The sequence below is a fragment of the Lactuca virosa genome, chromosome 7 (assembly GCF_052849685.1).
Source record: "Lactuca virosa cultivar CGN04683 chromosome 7, Lactuca_virosa_CGN04683_v6, whole genome shotgun sequence".
Taxonomy (NCBI): domain Eukaryota; kingdom Viridiplantae; phylum Streptophyta; class Magnoliopsida; order Asterales; family Asteraceae; genus Lactuca; species Lactuca virosa.
In genome coordinates this window covers 286,624,988-286,643,990 of record NC_136432.1, presented here as the reverse complement: position 1 = coordinate 286,643,990, position 19,003 = coordinate 286,624,988, and the positions used below count along the sequence as shown (strand labels likewise).

The window sequence follows — 19,003 nt, the reverse complement described above, 5'->3', positions numbered from 1 at the left end:
TAATTGTATGTATAATAGAGAAAACATAGATCCAAGGTATTTAGGGTTGCATGTACACTTAGGAGTGTTAGAATGCTCATAACCCAACAGTGGTATCAGAGCCAGGTTTGTTTTCTTGTTATACTTGCAAAAGTAGCTGAAAAATCGAGTTGGATGTATATATTCGATTGTTTTGGCTGGAATTGGACTAGGAACATTACCCTAAGATGTTTTTGGACTTATAAACTTGTTTTTGATGTGGTAATGTTCATGCTAATCCAATTTCTAAGATAATTGTCATAATTTCAAGATTTATATTAGTTTGTATGTTCATGCTAATTTCTTGAAGATTGATGATTTGAATTATCTTGTTCTTATGAGGTTCTTAGATTAATAGAAAAGTTGTGTGAAATAGTTGTTTTCAATCCATTTTAATCTAAGAGTTGATTCCAAAGTGTGTTTTTGTAACTTGTCCTCAAGTTATATGAAAAGTCACATTTAAGAATCATAAAACTCATAAAAGTTGGCAAAGGTTACAAAATGAAGAGTCTAGTTCTAATTAAATGGTTTTATGACTGGGGTTTAGGGGGGGTGTCTTTAGTAGTAAAACTGCTAAGGTCAATATCTGGAAGCTTATTACGAAGAGAAGCCAAGGCACAATCATAATCAGACTCCATATCATATATGCCGCTATCCCATAAGATGTGGTCTTGCAATACCCAAGATTGGGCCCTTGAGGCAACAAAAGCATATGAGATAGCCTCTACTGCCGAGTATAAACCCAAACCACCAAACCCGATGGTAAGGAAGCAATTCGCCATTGTATGTAGCCAAAGAAAGGGCCACCACAACCACAATGTCCTCAATCGCCTCGTGCAGCCCATTGTCAAAGAATATTGTCGCCTCCTCCATGTGAACAGGTTGGCACAATGGCACGTCCTAAGCCCAAAGAAAATCTTAGCAATACCCATACAAGACCAAAGCAGAAAGAGCTCACTCTGGGGGTCAGACAATTGTGAAACAAGGCACATCAAATTCACAACGTTTTCGGCTCTCTTTATGGCTAAGCTGCTAATGAAACTAGCATCTCTACTAACATCTCCCCCAAGAAGTTTCACCCCCAAAGGTGGCCAAAATAGCTCGATTTTCTTGATATTCAGCTGAAGGCCCAATTTTGGACCAATCACCGTAATGATGTCCAACGCTTTGGCCACCTCCTTCAAATCTCCAATAAGTATCATCAAGGTACCATGCATGAAGAAGAAGCTTGCAATTGTCTCTAATATTATGCAAGAGCGGGTGCAATACAAGGGCAAAGAGAAGTGGTGCCACGGGGTCTCCTTTTTGAACCCCAGTAGTGGACCAAATATGTGTGTTGCCTAAATACAACATTATTGCTTGACCCTAAAGGAATTCTACCCACAATGATATAGGACACCTCAATCTGACCTCATGAAGTAATTAAACATTCGTTTGAATCTATCTTCAATGTTTAATGCTCAATAAACATTAAGGAATTCTAAAACGATATTTTCCAATATGATCTTAATAAGTACAATGTTATAAAAGGATTGATTTTGAAAGTACATTGTTATGAAAGAATTATTTATGAAAGTACAATGTTATAAAAGGATTATGTCTAAAAGTACAATGTTATATTTGATTGTTTGTTTTCACAAGTTTGCCAAGTGAGATGCAATCAATAGCAATATACTTTTATTTGATTTGTATTTACATAAAAACATCATACTAATCCATTGTCAGTTTGTCACTTAATTTTATAAGTTTATTTTGAAATTTTAAGTACAATTTTTATAAATTTTGTTATTTTTACTTATTGGAATTTACATCACTCAAGAGAAATAAAACAATTTATAACTTTATATTTAAATTGAATTTCACCACATAATCTCAACGTTTATATTTTATAGTGAAGATTTTGTATTCTGCCTGGCTTAAGTCCACATAGGAGGTATCAAACTTCATAAATTGCATATCAAAGGGCAAACAAGTAAAATGTGGAACTAATAATATTACATGGAACTTCATAAGAGGATTTACAAAATTGGCTTGTTTTTTTTACCAAATCATCCTTATGTGTCACTGACCAATCCATAATGCCCTTGGAAGTCGAACAAACCCGATTCTTGAAAAAAAAATTAAAAAAAATTAGTTCATGTTTGAAAGTCAAATGACCCCAATTCTTGAAAAAATAAATTAAACCTTTTAAAACTTTCAAAGCTTGTTGCGTTGCTCTACCATTACGCCGCCTTATTTATAGAAACAGTGTTCTTGCGGTATTAATCTAAATTTATAAATTATAGATACTATAAATAGTAGAATAATAATAAAAAGAATGTTAAATCGACTATTCCGTAACAAAGAAAGCCATACCTTTTATGTTATCTTCCCATCCAAAAGTGGAACACAATTATTTTTCCAAATTCAAGCCAAATTGTAATATACATTACTTTATTCATATTTTCATACATTGAATTGAAGAATTAGACAATACTTTTTATTCGATTAGTTATAGATATTATGTGATTGTTCATCAAAGTGTTGGTGATATTTTGCAATTCTTTTACTTTGAAACAATTTGATGAAATCGAATGAATTGAAACATGAAATAATTTGATGGGAGATAGAAACGGTATCCTAAAAAACCAAAACGTAATTACAATTGAAATTGAAATTTTCAGCCATACAACAACGTAATGCAACTAAAAAAACAAATAAAAATCAATTGAAATTTTACATAATATTAAAAAAAAAGAAGTTTATATGATTTAGTCATAAGTTTAGCTCAACAGAAAATGCTTTGTAGGAGTCTCAGCATGTACAAGAGCAGCACAAGGTACATTTATTGCACATGGATGAAACTAAATGAAATTTTGTTAAGAAATATCACAAAAAAGTTGGAATAAAGCAATGAAACTTCAATAAAATCATCAGTAAATTGGGTTATATGAAAGATAATATCAGAAAAATATTACTAAGATAGGCAACATGAATAAAGAATATAACACCATCATCACTGACAACCTGAGTGACAAATAAAGTTGTATTAGGATGAACTTTCAAAAGGTTGACACATTGTAATGTCTTCATAATTATCGTCTTATACTCTCTGTCTGGTTCCCTAAATTTTGTCATGCTTTTGCAGTTTATTAGTATTTCTTTAGTATTCAAATAATAGTAAGTTTTTATTCGAAAAAATAACACCATGGAAGAAATGCAAAAGACATAATACACATTACATATGCATTATTAAGAAAAAACTTACCACGCTACCCGGTTTTTGGCTTCCAAATGAGTTCAATGCAAGCCTTTTTCATGGTTTTTGTTTTTCCAAGTTCCATATTTTGGCCAATAAACAACATCAATCACCTTTGTATCACCATCGTCCAAATAAAAAACGCTAGTCGACATCAAGAATCTTATTCACCTATTGATATATAGAAATAAATAAGAAAGAGTTTAAAGAATGGTTACATTTGTCAGTTTCTGAGTGACCATGTTTCTTTTAAATACTTACCATGACTATCGTAAGTGTTGAAATAAGAACTTACAAATATTGAAGAAAACATATGAGGGTAAAATGGAACAAACATCTGGACGCTGCTTCGAGAAGGTGCTTGATCTTTAATCCATGATGGTAAGTGCATGTGATTTAAGTATGAAATAATGGCGAGAATTTTAAAACATTGAAAGGCAGAAATCAATTTGAGAGATGTGAAACTACAGAGTAGCTATGAAAACTACAGAGTAGCTATGAAAAGAAAAGTATCAAACACCAACCAAGAACGAACTTATTGTATTATTCCCTTTCTTTTGTGAACTTAAAACTCCTGAAATAGATTCCTCAATCGGATCTTTATATGAGGTCCTCTAGACCAAGCAATGATGCAGTAAACTCCATCTCCATCTCTGATTCAGCTTCTCTGTCTTAGTCGTCTTGCTAGGGTTATAGAGTGAAACCGATGAGATAAAAATAAATTAATATACTGATTTTTCTTGAAATTATATATTGCCTATTTTAGGAGATTTGGTGTGAATTTTGAATATGAATTGAAGATGGAGAGGAGGAAACATAGGCGAGATTGAAGGTTCTTGTCAATGTTTTAAAAGCCGGTTTGAACCGGCCGGTCGAACCGGTTGGACCGGGAATTGGGGAAGGAAGCGGTTTAATTATCACCGGTTTTATGTCTATTTCTAATCCGGATCGAACCGGCCGGTTTTTACAAAAAACTGGTTGAACCGGTTCAATTAAATTGGTTGAACCGGTTAATTTGAATAAAAACACATGGAATCGAAACCTTTTGCAAAATAAACTTTGGTAGTTTTTTCATATTAATTAAAATTTTTCTGAATAAAAACACATGATAAATGTTATGCAAATTTTTGATGCGTTTATATTCATGTAGGACTTTATTTTCTTTTTAATGCACGTTGATTGATGTAAAACTTATGATTATGAGTTATTTTATTGTATTTAGATTGATCTACAACTTATTTCATGTGTATTTTAATGTTTGAACTTGTGGACATTAAATTCTTGATTTTTGTATCTATGTATGTGTAGGAAAATACAAAAAAAAAAAAATTATAGAAACCGGTTTACTCAGTGGTCGAACCGGTTGAACCGGAAACCGGTTACCATACCAGTTCAACTAAAAAACCGGTTTTTAAAACATTGGTTCTTGTGAACAATCTTCTTAAATGTTTAAAAACAACATGATATTCTCCTGATTTAATGGTATTAACTTAAATGTTTGTTGCAATAAGTTAAGAAGTGGAAAATGTATCGACATGGACGATTTATGCATACACTTTGAGAGAATGAGTACAAGCCCCGTGGCAAAAACAACAGGGGAAGGAGATACAAAAAAAAAATTCAATACTTTTTTTCAATTTAAAAACTTCAAAAATATTTTTAAGTGTGAGAGAGAGGGTTTTAAAAAATATTTTTGTTTGAATCACGTCGTAGATTATTGACAGCTAAGGATTTCTTCTGACACGCGTCCCGAAGTGACGAAACCTGCTTTCCAACAATATACACCGACTTTCTATGGCCGCTTCCTTCATACGACTATCGTAATCTGCAAAATAGTGTAACAGAATCAACAATTCAAACCCTACCTCTCTTTCGATCCAATTCAGGTAATTAGATTCGAATTCTTCCGATTGTTTAATCGATTTTATGAGTTATATTTAATTTTAGTGATCGATTTCTTGATAAGTTGGCTCGTTTCGATTTCATAGGGTTTAAGAGTTTGGTTGTTATTGTACGCTTCTTTACTGTGCGATAATTTTGTATCGATTTGTTCAATAATGTATCGTGTGTTTGTAGCGTTTGTTCTCCAATTTGCATGTTTGTACATGTTCAGTTGTTACTAGATTTTAAGTAATTTTTGTGCCTCGATTGAGATCCTGATGATACTTGTTCATAATTTTACATTGAGTATCTTCAAAATTTTCCTTTTCTGGTGAATTTTTGGTGTTTATTGTTCTACTATGGAAGTTAATCCGGGTAATTTTTGTGATAAAGTTGATGAGAATTATAGATCTTAATTAGGAAACTAGAATCAGCTGCAAGTTATAAAACTGATATATGTTACAAATGTTCATGAGCTTTAAGTTAAATAATTGTTTCTGCAGACTTGATAGCAATCAAAATCTTGAGATGGCTTCGAAGCGGATTCAAAAAGAGTTGAAGGACTTGCAAAAAGATCCACCTGCTTCTTGCAGTGCTGGTTAGTTCCCATTTTTTCCTTATTTTTCTTGCATATGAAGCTTTTGTATTTGTAGTTGTTTGTACTTTGTAATTTAATTTTCTTTCAGGCCCAGTTGGGGAAGACATGTTCCATTGGCAAGCAACCATAATGGGCCCATCGGAAAGCCCATTTTCTGGTGGAGTATTTCTTGTGTCCATTAATTTCCCTCCTGATTACCCTTTCAAGCCACCAAAGGTACTCAAATCTCTAAATTATGTCGTTTAATTTTTACAAGAAATTTAATCAACTTTTTTTACATATCGGTTGCAGGTTTCCTTCAGAACCAAGGTGTTCCATCCAAATATAAACAGTAATGGTAGCATCTGCCTTGATATTCTCAAGGAACAGTGGAGTCCTGCACTCACCATTTCAAAGGTAGTTTATTTTTTTTTGTATTTCCTGTGCTAAAAGCCCGTTAAAGTGGTCTCAATAAAAAAATTTCTCAGTCGCTTAAGTAAAAAAATAAGCCACTAAATTTTGACAAAAAATTCTATCACAACCACGTTAACGCATGTCATATCTAACTTTTAATGTAATTTGTCTTATTTTAAATTTTTTTAAAAAAAGATGTGAGAATGATGTGATAAGAATGGGAATTGTGTAGGTTTTGCTGTCGATTTGCTCATTGTTGACAGACCCGAACCCTGATGATCCATTAGTGCCAGAGATTGCTCATATGTACAAGAACCAAAGGGACAGGTATGAGACCGCTGCCCGATCTTGGACCCAGAAATATGCTATGGGTTAAGGAACTCATTCTGGCCTTTGGTGTGGTGTGGTGTGGTGTGTGAAAATCAAAAACTAGTGCGGAATAAATCACATCATCATATAGAAAAATTGGTTGTGGGTTTGTTGCTTCCTATTATGTCACACTATAAAACAAGTTGACTTTGCTTTTAATACATGCCAATTATATCTTATATGTACATAAAATATAAGTGGTGTGTAGGATTGTAGATTCATGTTGTTGGTTGTTGCTTTGATTTGATAGGTTGTGTGTTGGGTGCCCTTTGCTGAGGCTCATTGTATATTGGACTCAGATGTCAAAGATGAAATTGACTGGTGTCGAAACCACGAAACAATAAAAAATAGGCTTGCTTGACCAATAGCGATTCTTGGATTTGATTTTGTTAGGGACACAACCTTGTTTATTTAATCGGGTCGGGTTAAAATCGGATACTATTAATAATAACAAAAAAGGCGTTCTAAGTTCAACCTACAAATATTTGATTGGAATCAAACTAAAATTACTAGAGGGCTTATTATATTCGTTTTGAAGCCCATATCCATACATATTAGGGACTGTGATTGGGCCATTAGCCCATATCTATGTGCCCGGTCTTGGAACCAGGAGGTAGGACTATTGTAGGACCAGTGGTCTCGATTACTTTGGACTGGGATCTATACAGTCCAAAAAAACCCTACTCTTTTAAAAGAAAGACAAAATTGCAAATATGGTCCCTGTGGTTTGCCGATTTCTGTGGGTAAGGTCCAAAAAAAAGTTTGCTAGCAAAAAACGTCCTTATTTGATGTTTGAGCTGCGGATTTGGTCCCTGCCTCTAACTGCCGTTAGAGGCATTCCGTTTTCTTCCCCACGTGCCTTGCACGCGAGGGTATTTTTGTCCTTTCATTTATGGGACCAAAATTGCAATCTAATTTCTCTATTTAACCTCGACTTAAACCCATCTTCCCCAACGGCTCTCTCTGCGAAAATGGTAACGATCATATACTTTTGTGGCAACAATTCTGTGTTGCGCACATCGTGGACTCCACTCAATCCAGGCCGACGGTTCTACGCATGCCCTCTACCGGTAAAGTAGCGTTCTAATTTTTGCAATCAAACACCTTATTGTTGCCCTAATTTTGTGTGCTTCATCTTTGAAAGGACTCAAAATGTCGATTCCTTGGATGGTTTGATCCTCCAATGTGTGATCGTGCTAAGGCTATCATTCCTGGTCTACTGAAGAGCATGAACAATTTGAAGCTTTCAGTGAAAGAGTTAGAAGATGAAATTCAGAATTTGAGGTTTTACCTGAAGATGACAGTGAAAGAATTAGAAGATGAAGTTTGTAAATTGAAGTTCTACTTGTGTTGCAGTTGGATTTTTTTTCTTGTTTTCTTGATGTGGAATTAGGGATTAGGGTTAAGTTCTACCTATGGTGCTAAGGTTTTTTTGGGATCTTATTGTTTTGATGAATAGGCCTTTGTATACTATAATGGTCATTTCATGAACCTTGTACCTCGAATTATAATGTATGGAATATTATCTTATTTAATTGTTGTTATTATGGAGACTATAATGGTAATACAATACAGGAAATGGTATTAAGAAAAGTACAATACCATTTTGGAACTTACTAAGTGCTATTGAATCATAAGATATAATCCCAATAAGTCAATGCAAATTACAATACCATTGCACATAACCAAAAGCAATTGTCATTACAATATCCAAGTGTAACAAAAAAGAAGCAACCACATGAGTTTTGGAATTGCAAAATAACTTAACATACTAATAACTGTTAAAACAACCAACATATGCCAGTTTCTTAAACAAATTAGACCAAAAGATGATTTAACAACTTAACATTACACTTGACCATACAAACTACTCTTGACCATGACCCTCATTAGCTCCTCCACCCTCTAGTTGACCTTTACATGTCCTTTTGTTGTGTCCTTTTTGTTTGCATTTACCACAAGTGACACTCCCAAATTTCCTACTAAGCTTCTCCACTTCTTTGGATCCTTGAGTTTGACTTTGACTTGCTATCACACTTTCAATTTGACTAGACTTTTCCTTTTGGCTCATTCTCTCCTCCATGGACTGTCTTCTTTTCTTCTTTGGCCTGCCAGGCATTTTGTGGTATGGAGGTGGGATAATTCTAGTGGGACAATCACTTTTAGGCCACATTGCCCTACCTTTTATAGGTTCAACTTTAAAGTCATACACAACCTTCCAAGTATCCAGTAAATAAAATTTGTGTACCCAAGTGTACAGCTCCCCTACCATTTCCCCATTGTCTGTCATCTCACTCCAAGTGGCTATGGCATGCCTGCAAGGGATTCCTGTCAACTCCCACTTCCTACATGTGCATGTCATCTGGTTAATGTCCACAACATGTTGTGTCACACCCTGAAACCGATGGCGGAAACGTTCCGGGGCGGAGGACGTCATGTGTAGCATCACAACCAATGAATAATAGCAATCATAGCAACACAACCAGTACAGTGCATACTAAAATAAAAATGTTTACATCAGTTCTGAAACTTGTTTGAATTACAGCCAATAGCTTTGTATGGTAAAAACTTAAAAAAAAACTCTTAATGCTTCAGTTCCTCAAAATCCAGCAAGAACCTGCCTACTGATTTCCTGAGAATACAAGCAGTTTGAAATATTAGCATAAAGCTGGTGAGTTCATAAGCGGTAATTTGTAATGAAAACTTGTTGGTGAGCTAGTCAAAAGTTGTAAAGTTTCAAGAAAATCCGATATTTTCTTTAATGAAAACGTGGTGTTATAAGTCTCGTAATGAACCATGAATGTCTTGTATGTTTCCAAGAAAATACGATATTTTCTTTAGTGAGTAAGTAGCGTTATCGATTCTGTATAAAACCATGAATGTTCGTTACTGAAAACAGTAGTGATATGCGAAAATACTACCTCCTGTGACTAGCTAGAGCTAATCATGAAGTATAGGTATTTGTGTGTGAAACCAATGCATAATCGGTTCTGTTTGAAAACCCTGACTTCAGCCAGTATACGTAGTGTGTGTTAGTTCTATTTAATATAAATAAAACCGTTGAAGAGTGTCAGATTGTAAACTAAAGGTGATTTATACATAATGTGAGTCGTATAACCATGCTTGATATGACTAGAGACCTTTCCAACGTTCTTCAAGCGTCGAGTTAAATGACATTTGTACATCTCAGGCGTGCCCGCCCAACTGTAGCTAGCAGTCCAGATGTGGGATTGTCAGTCCCGAATAGATCTATTCACAAATCTCACGCTCTCCCTCCAGGAGACTCTGGTTATACAGTGGTAGGATTTATCCCTGTACACCTAAGGGTACAGTAGTGAAGTAGCGCCTCACAGTATCGTACAATCTAGTTTACATGTAGTTTAGTAGCGTTCTACCGTAGTGAAAATCCGTATGTATACCGTATATAGTGATAGTTTCAGTTATGAATACCATGATAAAGTAGTGATGTAAACTGTAAACGGTTTCTGTTTCAGCACATATGTTTAGTAGTGAAAGTTTCTATACTTGATATGTTTTAGAAAAATCCCAAACTATACCGATTATAGTTTGCATGTATAATGTAGTGAATAGCGAATCCGGAAAACTATGCAATTTTAGTGAAAACGTCCCTTATGCTCAACACAGTACAAAAGGGTTAAAGTATGAGAATTGCATGAGTTTTGAAAACATTTATGTTTAGCTTGTATTCCCCCCCTGAAAACATTAAAAAATATGGAAAATGTAGGGGTATGAACTCACAGTTGTTGCGTGAAATCGTTGACTGAAAATGAAGATCCTCGAGTTGTTGCACGACACTTAACGAAATCCTATTATCAAATAAATACATATATGTATCTAAATTAGCGATTTCGTTAGATAACGTGTTAGAGGAACACTTGAATTTGGTTGAGGAATGTTACCGGGACTTGGTCGAATCGAAGAAGGTGAGTTTTCAGTCAAAAACACCACTTAAAAGGTGTTTACGGTCGAAGAAGGGTTTACGGTTCCTGAAGGCTCGGCGAGTTTACGGCCGTAAACTCAAGAACAGAGTTTACGGTTCTTGAAGGCTCGGACCGTAAACTCAAGAACAGAGTTTACGGTTCTTGAAGGCTCGGACCGTAAACTCAAGAACAGAGTTTACGGTTTCTGAAGGCTTGGACCGTAAACTCAAGAACAGAGTTTACGGTTTCTGAAGGCTGACCGTAAACTCAAGAACAGAGTTTACGGTTTCTTAAGGCTGACCGTAAACTCAAGAACACTAGAGCTGGATGCTGATTTCGAAGAGATGAGTGCCCTGAGACGTTACAAAGCGACCCAAACGTGGTTTCTCGATGAATTCCGAAGTTTGAAGGCGTTTTGAGTGTTTACGGTTTAAGATTCTTAGAGAGATAAGGAGAGAGTTTTTGGCCAGAAATGTTCTAATGAAGGTGGAGGCATCGTATTTATAGGGGTGAGATGGGGGGTCCACTCTTCACTGACCGTAAACAGGTTTACGGTCGTAAACGAGTTTACGGCTGTAAACACGTTTACGGTCGTAATCTCATTTAGACCGCAAATGCTTGATTTTTCGAGATATTCGGGTTTCTGTGCGATTTTTGGTTCGAACTCGTAAATATAACTAGATTATTTTCTAAACCAAAAAGTTTGACGGAAAAGCTAACAAATTCGATTTTTTTTTATTAACGGAAATCACGAAACGGAAACGGGAAAAGTTTCGGGTTGTCACATCATCCCCCCGTTAGAGGGAATTTCGTCCCGAAATTCGAACATTGGATACAAATCATGGATTAAGAAAGAGATGCGGATATTTCTGTTTCATTTGATCTTCGCGCTCCCAAGTGAATTCAGGTCCCCGCTTGGCATTCCAACGAACCTTCACTATCGGGATGCGACTTTGTTTCGTTCGTTTGACTTCCCGATCCATGATTTCGACAGGTTCTTCCACGAAGTTGATGTTCTCGTTGATTTCAATCTCGTCTAGAGGAATCACAAGTGTCTCATCGGACAGACACTTCTTTAGGTTCGATACGTGGAAAACAGGATGGATGTTGCTGAGCTCTCGGGGTAACTGAAGTTTGTATGCCACGGGACCGATCCTAGCAAGGATTTCGAACGGTCCAATGTACCTTGGGTTTAGCTTTCCACGCTTCCCAAAACGTATCATGCCTTTCCAGGGTGAGACCTTTAGAAGGACGCGGTCACCAACCTGGAACTCCAAGGGTTTTCGTCTCTTATCGGCATAGCTCTTTTGTCTATCTCGTGAGGCTTTCAGTCGTTCTCGGATTTGCACAATCTTTTCAGTTGTCTCTCGGATAATTTCAGGACCAGTGAGAGTACTGTCGGGGAGTTGACCCCTGGCTAGCTGTGTGTCACCTACCTCAGCCCAGCATAGAGGGGATCTGTACTTACGGCCATAGAGGGCTTCAAACGGCGCAGCCTTGATGCTGGTATGGTAGCTGTTGTTGTAGGAAAATTCAACCAAAGGAAGATGAGTGTCCCATGACGCGCCGAAGTCGATGATGCAGACTCTCAACATATCTTCGAAGTCCTGAATTGTTCTCTCACTCTGTCCGTCAGTCTGCGGATGATAAGCCGTGCTCATATCCAACTTAGTTCCAAGAGCTTTCTGCAGCGACTGCCAGAACCTTGATGTAAATCTGCTATCTCGATCGGAGATAATGGATGCGGGTACACCATGAAGGCGAACTATCTCTTGAAGGTAGATCCGTGTGAGTCTCTCCATTTTGAAGCTTTCTTTGATTGGCAGGAAGTGGGCGGACTTCGTCAACCGATCAACAATTACCCAGATGGCATCGTGCCCACTCGGAGATCTGGGTAACTTGGTGATAAAATCCATGGTTATCCTTTCCCACTTCCACTCAGGTATTTCCGGCTGTTGAAGTAGACCTGAGGGCTTCTGATATTCGACCTTCACCTTGGCGCAAGTCAGGCATTTGCCCACGAAGGTAGCGATCTCTGCTTTCATGTTTGGCCACTAATAGAGTTGTTTGAGATCCAAATACATCTTATCCGAACCTGGGTGAACGGAGTATTTCGTCTTGTGAGTCTCATTCATGACAACCTCTCTGTACCCGCCGAACTTTGGGGTCCAGATCCGATCCATGAAATAATAAACTCCGTCTCCTTTGACCTCCAAGTTCTTGTCCATTCCCCGCAAAGCTTCATCTGTCACGTTCTCGGGTGTTAAGGCTTCTAGCTGAGCCTCTCTGATCTGCGCGGACAGGTGGGAATGGATGGTCATTGTTAGTGCCTTCACCTTACGCCCCGAATACTCCTTTCGGCTGAGGGCGTCTGCTACCACATTGGCCTTGCCGGGATGATATCGAATTTCGCACTCGTAATCACTGAGTAGCTCTACCCATCGTCGCTGCCTCATGTTTAACTCCTTCTGATCAAAGATATGTTGCAAGCTCTTATGGTCGGTGAAGATAGTGCACTTTGTTCCGTAGAGATAGTGTCTCCAGATCTTTAACGCAAAGACCACTGCTCCCAACTCTAAATCGTGGGTTGTGTAATTGACTTCGTGTGTTTTCAACTGCCTCGAGGCATAGGCGATGACCTTTCCTCTCTGCATGAGCACACACCCTAGGCCCTGATTGGATGCATCACAGTAGACAACTAAGTCTTCTGTCCCTTCGGGCAGGGACAAGATAGGTGCGCTGCATAGGGCCTGCTTCAATGTTTGAAACGCAGTGTCTTGCTTGACTCCCCAACTAAATGTTACCCCTTTTTGTGTCAGGGTAGTTAAGGGCTTAGCGATTCTGGAGAAGTTATGGATGAACCTGCGATAATAGCCCGCGAGACCCAAGAATTGCCGGATTTCTGTGGGTGTCTTCGGTGCAGACCAGTTCTCAATCGCCTTGATCTTGGAAGGTTCCACGTGTATTCCTTCCTTGCTAATCACGTGTCCAAGGAAATTCACCTTTCTGATCCAGAATTCGCACTTCGAGAATTTCGCGTATAGCTTTTCTGCCCTTAATGTTTCCAACACCTGCCTTAAGTGATGTTTATGATCATTCTCACTCCGCGAATAGACAAGTATATCGTCGATGAACACAATCACGAACTTGTCTAAGAAAGGGCGGCACACCCGATTCATCAGGTCCATGAATACTGTCGGTGCGTTGGTTAGACCAAAGGGCATTACTACAAACTCGTAGTGTCCATAGCGAGTTCAGAATGTTGTTTTGGGCACATCATTCTCATGAACTCGCAACTGATGGTACCCTGATCTTAGATCTATCTTTGAGAAATAACTGGCTCCCTGAAGTTGGTCGAAGAGATCGTCGATTCTGGGTAAGGGATATCGGTTCTTGATAGTTAGCTTATTCAGCTCTCGGTAGTCAATGCACATCCGAAAGGATCCATCTTTATTTTTCACGAATAAGATCGGAGCTCCCCAGGGTGAGGAACTCAGCCTTATGAATCCTTTTGCTGATCAGCTCATTGAGCTGACTGGATAATTCTTGCATTTCTGCTGGCGCTAAGCGGTAAGGAGACTTAGCTACGGGAGTAGCTCCGGGGATCAAGTCAATACGAAACTCAACTTGGCGTTCGGGAGGGATTCCTGGGAGATCTTCAGGGAAGACATCAGGGAAGTTGCAGACTTCGGGAAGACTCTCGAGGTCTTTAACTTTTTGCGTCACGTCTATAACGTGAGCTAGAAATGCATGACACTCCTTTCGCAGATACTTCCGAGCTTTGATGCATGAAATGATACGGAGGTTCGAGCTAGGCTTATCTCCGTAAATCATGAGAGCTTCGCCAGAGGGAAGATTGAGACGGATAGCCTTATCGAAGCAAAGAATATCAGCACGATTGGAGCTTAGCCAGTCCATGCCGATAATGACGTCGAAACTCTTGATGGACACATGCATAAGATTATTAGGAAAAGAATAATTGTCTAGGGTAAGAGTACAGCCTATGAATATGTCGTTAGTGCTCTCCTTCTTTCCGTTAGCCATCTCGACGGTAAATGTTTCGGTTAGAGGTTGGGATTTACATTTGATTAGATGTTTGAATGTATGACTAACAAAACTCCTTTCCGCACCAGAATCGAAGAGAATGCATGCATAAGAGTTGTCAAGGAGGAACGTACCCGTAACAATGGTAGGATCAGCAACTGCTTCCTCCTGGCCCATCATTAGAACTCTCCCTGCATTGCCACCAGTTGTTGCCTTGGGGCAGTTTCTCCTGAAGTGCCCAGCCTCTCCGCATCCATAACAAGTTTGACCAGCGCCCGCTCCCGGAGCCTGGTTGGTTGGTTGAGCTGGTGTCTTGCAGTATCGAGCTGTGTGTCCTTTCTTTCCACAGCTGTTGCAACTCAGCTCACGGCAGGGTCCGTGATGATGGAAGTTACACTTGTTGCACAGAGGTAGTTTTCCAGCATAACCACCGGTAGGGGATTGGGTGGTTGGAACAGCAGTGGGAGCAGCAACAGGAGCAGTAACAGCATGAACTGCCACTATTTGTTATCTCTTGGAGGACTCCTGCGAAGACTGACCCTTTCGTTTGTTACCAAACTTCTTCTTCTTCCCACCGCTTTCCTTTTGTGGTTCAGAGACAGCTGCCACTTCATCCAGATTGATTCCATGATCGATCAGAGTCTGTTCCAGATCCTTGGCGCTTTCAAATGTGGTCGGCCTCGCAGCCAAGACATTTCCTTTTGTTGGTTGTGTCATCCCCCAGATCTACCTCTCGATTTTCTTGCTTTTCGGGGTGACCATTCCCGGACAGAGAAGTGCTAGATCACAGAAAACATTTATGTTTAGCTTGTATTCCCCCCCTGAAAACATTAAAAAATACGGAAAATGTAGGGGTATGAACTCACAGTTGTTGCGTGAAATCGTTGACTGAAAATAAAGATCCTCGAGTTGTTGCACGACACTTAACGAAATCCTATTATCAAATAAATACATATATGTATCTAAATTAGCGATTTCGTTAGATAACGTGTTAGAGGAACACTTGAATTTGGTTGAGGAATGTTACCGGGACTTGGTCGAATCGAAGAAGGTGAGTTTTCAGTCAAAAACACCACTTAAAAGGTGTTTACGGTCGAAGAAGGGTTTACGGTTCCTGAAGGCTCGGCGAGTTTACGGTCGTAAACTCAAGAACAGAGTTTACGGTTCTTGAAGGTTCGGACCGTAAACTCAAGAACAGAGTTTACGGTTTCTGAAGGCTTGGACCGTAAACTCAAGAACAGAGTTTACGGTTTCTGAAGGCTGACCGTAAACTCAAGAACAGAGTTTACGGTTTCTTAAGGCTGACCGTAAACTCAAGAACACTAGAGCTGGATGCTGATTTCGAAGAGATGAGTGCCCTGAGACGTTCTAAAGCGACCCAAACGTGGTTTCTCGATGAATTTCGAAGTTTGAAGGCGTTTTGAGTGTTTACGGTTTAAGATTATTAGAGAGAGAAGGAAAGAGTTTTTGGCCAGAAATGTTCTAATGAAGGTGGAGGCATCGTATTTATAGGGGTGAGATGGGGGGTCCACTCTTCACTGACCGTAAACAGGTTTACGGCCGTAAACACATTTACGGTCGTAATCTCATTTAGACCGCAAATGCTTGATTTTTCGAGATATTCGGGTTTCTGCGTGATTTTTGGTTCGAACTCGTAAATATAACTAGATTATTTTCTAAAGCAAAAAGTTTGACGGAAAAGCTAACAAATTCGAATTTTTTTTTTATTAACGGAAATCACGAAACGGAAACGGGAAAAGTTTCGGGTTGTCACATGTTGATCATTCCATGGTCCAGCTACCTGATACTTTCCACCACCATTCCACCTTGAAATATACTCAGCTGCTTGTTGCTCATTCTTCTTTAACAATTTGGTTGCAGTAGGTGTGAGAGGACCTTGGCATTTCCTTTGCTCTTTAACCACATTGCAGATCCTCTTCATTAGATATTCCCTTATAAATTCCAAGCATGTAATGATTGGCTTGTCCCTTCCTTTCTCCAACTTACCATTCAGAACTTCACACATGTTATTTAGAAGCACATCTGAGATGGCCCTACCTGCATAATCCACAATTAAAATCATTGGCCAATAAAAAATAGTTGCATATCAAGTAATAAGATCAATTTTATTTACCTGTAAAGTGGCTTCTTGCCCAATGCATTGGTGGTATTTGATTCAACCAATTATGTGAAGCCCTGTCATACTCAGCTAACTCCCTCATTGTAGATTGAAACTCTTGAACTGTGGTTGCTGTTGCACAACTCCAAATAAACTCCTTGAACTCCCTAGCTCTCCACTGTTTCCTCATGTTTTCATGGATGTGTCTTAAACAATACCTATGCTCTGCATTTGGAAATAATTGTGCTATAGCAGGTATCACACCCTAAAAAGTAAATATAAGATTGAATCAATACATGTTAATTATAATATTGTAAAGGCATTATGCATAAATAAAGAATTACCTTTTGCCTATCAGTGATAAATGTGAAGTTAGAATTAGACCCCATCTCCAAATCATCCCCTAGACATTCCAAGAACCATTTCCAACTTGCAGTATTTTCAGATTCTACTATGGCATATGCAAGTGGATAGATACCATTGTTGGAGTCTAAGCTTACAGCTGTCAATATTTACCCATGACAATGGCCTTTCATAAAGGCACCATCTAGACCAAGAAGGTTCCTCATACCAGCTTTAAACCCCAACTTCAGTGGCCCTAAACATATGTAAATTCTCTTAAACTGCCTAGTGGCCAAGTTCGGGTTAGGCTCACTTACAACATCTATCTTCACTGTGGTGTTTGGATTGGTGGACTGTAATTCGAGTGCATAATCTCTAAGCAAGTCATACTGCTTTGAGTAGTCCCCAACAACATTATTTGTAGCCCTTGCCTTATCCCTAAACATCTTATGCTTTGAAATCCCCACTGAGTATGTCTGCTGAAAGTCTTCTTGTAAGGATCGAATTGGAACTGTGGGGTTTGATTGAACTTGTCTAGTAATATGTTTTGCAAGAAAAGTGGCTGTGCAAGCTCGAATTTTCCTTGATTGAAGGCAAGTGTGCTTCAGACTGTACGTTTTCACATACCAATTCCCATCTTTCGAAGACCTAGATGCATATAAGTGCCAAGTACAAGTGGTAGCTTTTGAATTTACTGCTTTGCCCTTGCCTTTATTTACTTTATCTGCCCCACCTAACACATGGGACCCACTTGCACCACTTGTCCCACCATCCACATGTGGCCCACTGACATTGGTAACAGGCACAACTCCTTTGCAATATGCCCTTAGTCTTGTTGCATCATTCTTTTTAGACAAAATTGCAAAAATAGTCCCTGTGGTTTGCCGATTTCTGTGGGTAAGGTCCAAAAAAAGTTTGCTAGTAAAAAACGTCCTTATTTGATGTTTGAGCTGTGGATTTGGTCCCTGCCTCTATTTGCCGTTAGAGGCATTCCGTTTTCTTCCCCACGTGCCATGCACGCGAGGGTATTTTTGTCCTTTCATTTATGGGGGGAATGCTCATCAATTACCACACATTTAACGATGCCCAAAAACATCAGACACTCCAGCTTCTTCCTCGTTCAATTTCCATTGACGTTCGAACCCTAAGTCAATGATTTCCACCCCGAATCTTTTCTTTAGCTGAACTGCAGTCCAGTAGATAGAAGGAGAAAATGGTGCATTCACTGTGGACTATACGTCCTTCGACGATGGGGTTTGATGCACTGGAATTGTATGGTGAGTGTTATTATAGCTTTTTAAACTTAAATTTTTTGAAATTTCACACAATATGCTAACTACATTTTGTATTTTTTTGTTGTTTGGGATAGTCGATCATCCCCATTTGTTCACGATTGAACTTCGCCATGGTGGGAAGTTCACACCTTTTCCAAATGTAAGATATGTTAAGGGGAAACTTACGTATATTGATTTAGTTGATATAGATGAGTTTTCGGTGCATGAACTCGACGCTATGATGCTAGAACTAGGATATGTGGTTCCCCCAGTAATATATTATCACTTCAGGATCCCCAATGAAGACTTGATTTTTGGCCTTAGAGCTCTAGGTAATGATCAAGATGTGTGTAACCTAGCTAAATATACTGGAGCTAACAAGGTGATCCAGGTGTATACTGAGCATGGCACAACCAACTTGGTTACATACTTCATGTCACCAAATAAGAGAAATGGTGTTGTCATTGAAGAACTAAATGAAGAAGATGAAGTGGCAATTGAACCAAAACAAAGAAAACAAAAATTAGTTCATGATCCCCAACATGAAAGTTGTAGTTCATCATTACCACTTGTGGTTTATGGAGGTGAATCAAAATCACTTTCGCCAGAAATGAGGAGAACAAGAAATTGGAAGCCAAGAGAGGGTACTAGGTCATGTTCAAAGAGGTTATACATGGAAACTGAAATAGGGGATAATCAAGACAAGGAAGCACCATCAAGTGAAATCAGGGATAATCAAGACAAGGAAGCACCATCAAGTGAAATCAGGGATAATCAAGACAAGGA

General features: G+C 38.6%; 2 protein-coding genes across 2 annotated transcripts; one reads left to right on the top strand and one right to left on the bottom strand.

Moving 5' to 3' along the window:
• The first annotated feature begins 4,905 nt into the window (after positions 1-4,905).
• On the top strand, positions 4,906-6,811 carry UBC30 (ubiquitin-conjugating enzyme 30). Its single transcript, XM_079059423.1, has 5 exons — positions 4,906-5,142; positions 5,641-5,735; positions 5,824-5,951; positions 6,027-6,131; positions 6,361-6,811. Exons 2-5 carry the CDS (start codon positions 5,666-5,668, stop codon positions 6,502-6,504), a joined length of 447 nt encoding a protein of 148 aa, XP_078915549.1. The 5' UTR covers positions 4,906-5,142; positions 5,641-5,665; the 3' UTR covers positions 6,505-6,811.
• A 1,553-nt stretch (positions 6,812-8,364) lies between these two features.
• On the bottom strand, positions 8,365-17,958 carry LOC145127808 (uncharacterized). Its single transcript, XM_079062936.1, has 6 exons — positions 17,923-17,958; positions 17,173-17,788; positions 16,946-17,103; positions 16,617-16,866; positions 16,291-16,540; positions 8,365-8,842 (listed from the first exon to the last, which is right to left on the bottom strand). The coding sequence occupies exons 1-6, from the start codon at positions 17,956-17,958 to the stop codon at positions 8,365-8,367; spliced, it is 1,788 nt and encodes a 595-aa protein (XP_078919062.1).
• Positions 17,959-19,003: the final 1,045 nt, after the last annotated feature.

What these genes read in the sequence shown, in the direction of transcription:
- UBC30 (XM_079059423.1), top strand. Translation starts at nt 5,666, where the DNA reads ATGGCTTCGAAGCGGATTCAAAAAGAGTTGAAGGACTTGCAAAAAGAT. An exon ending in ACCTGCTTCTTGCAGTGCTG is followed by an intron (nt 5,736 to 5,823) that starts GTTAGTTCCCAT and finishes ATTTTCTTTCAG; the next exon opens with GCCCAGTTGGGGAAGACATG. An exon ending in ACCCTTTCAAGCCACCAAAG is followed by an intron (nt 5,952 to 6,026) that starts GTACTCAAATCT and finishes TATCGGTTGCAG; the next exon opens with GTTTCCTTCAGAACCAAGGT.
- LOC145127808 (XM_079062936.1), bottom strand. Translation starts at nt 17,958, where the DNA reads ATGGCACGTGGGGAAGAAAACGGAATGCCTCTAACG. An exon ending in AAAACGGAATGCCTCTAACG is followed by an intron (nt 17,789 to 17,922) that starts GCAAATAGAGGC and finishes TTGTCTAAAAAG; the next exon opens with AATGATGCAACAAGACTAAG. An exon ending in TTATCACTGATAGGCAAAAG is followed by an intron (nt 16,867 to 16,945) that starts GTAATTCTTTAT and finishes TTTACTTTTTAG; the next exon opens with GGTGTGATACCTGCTATAGC.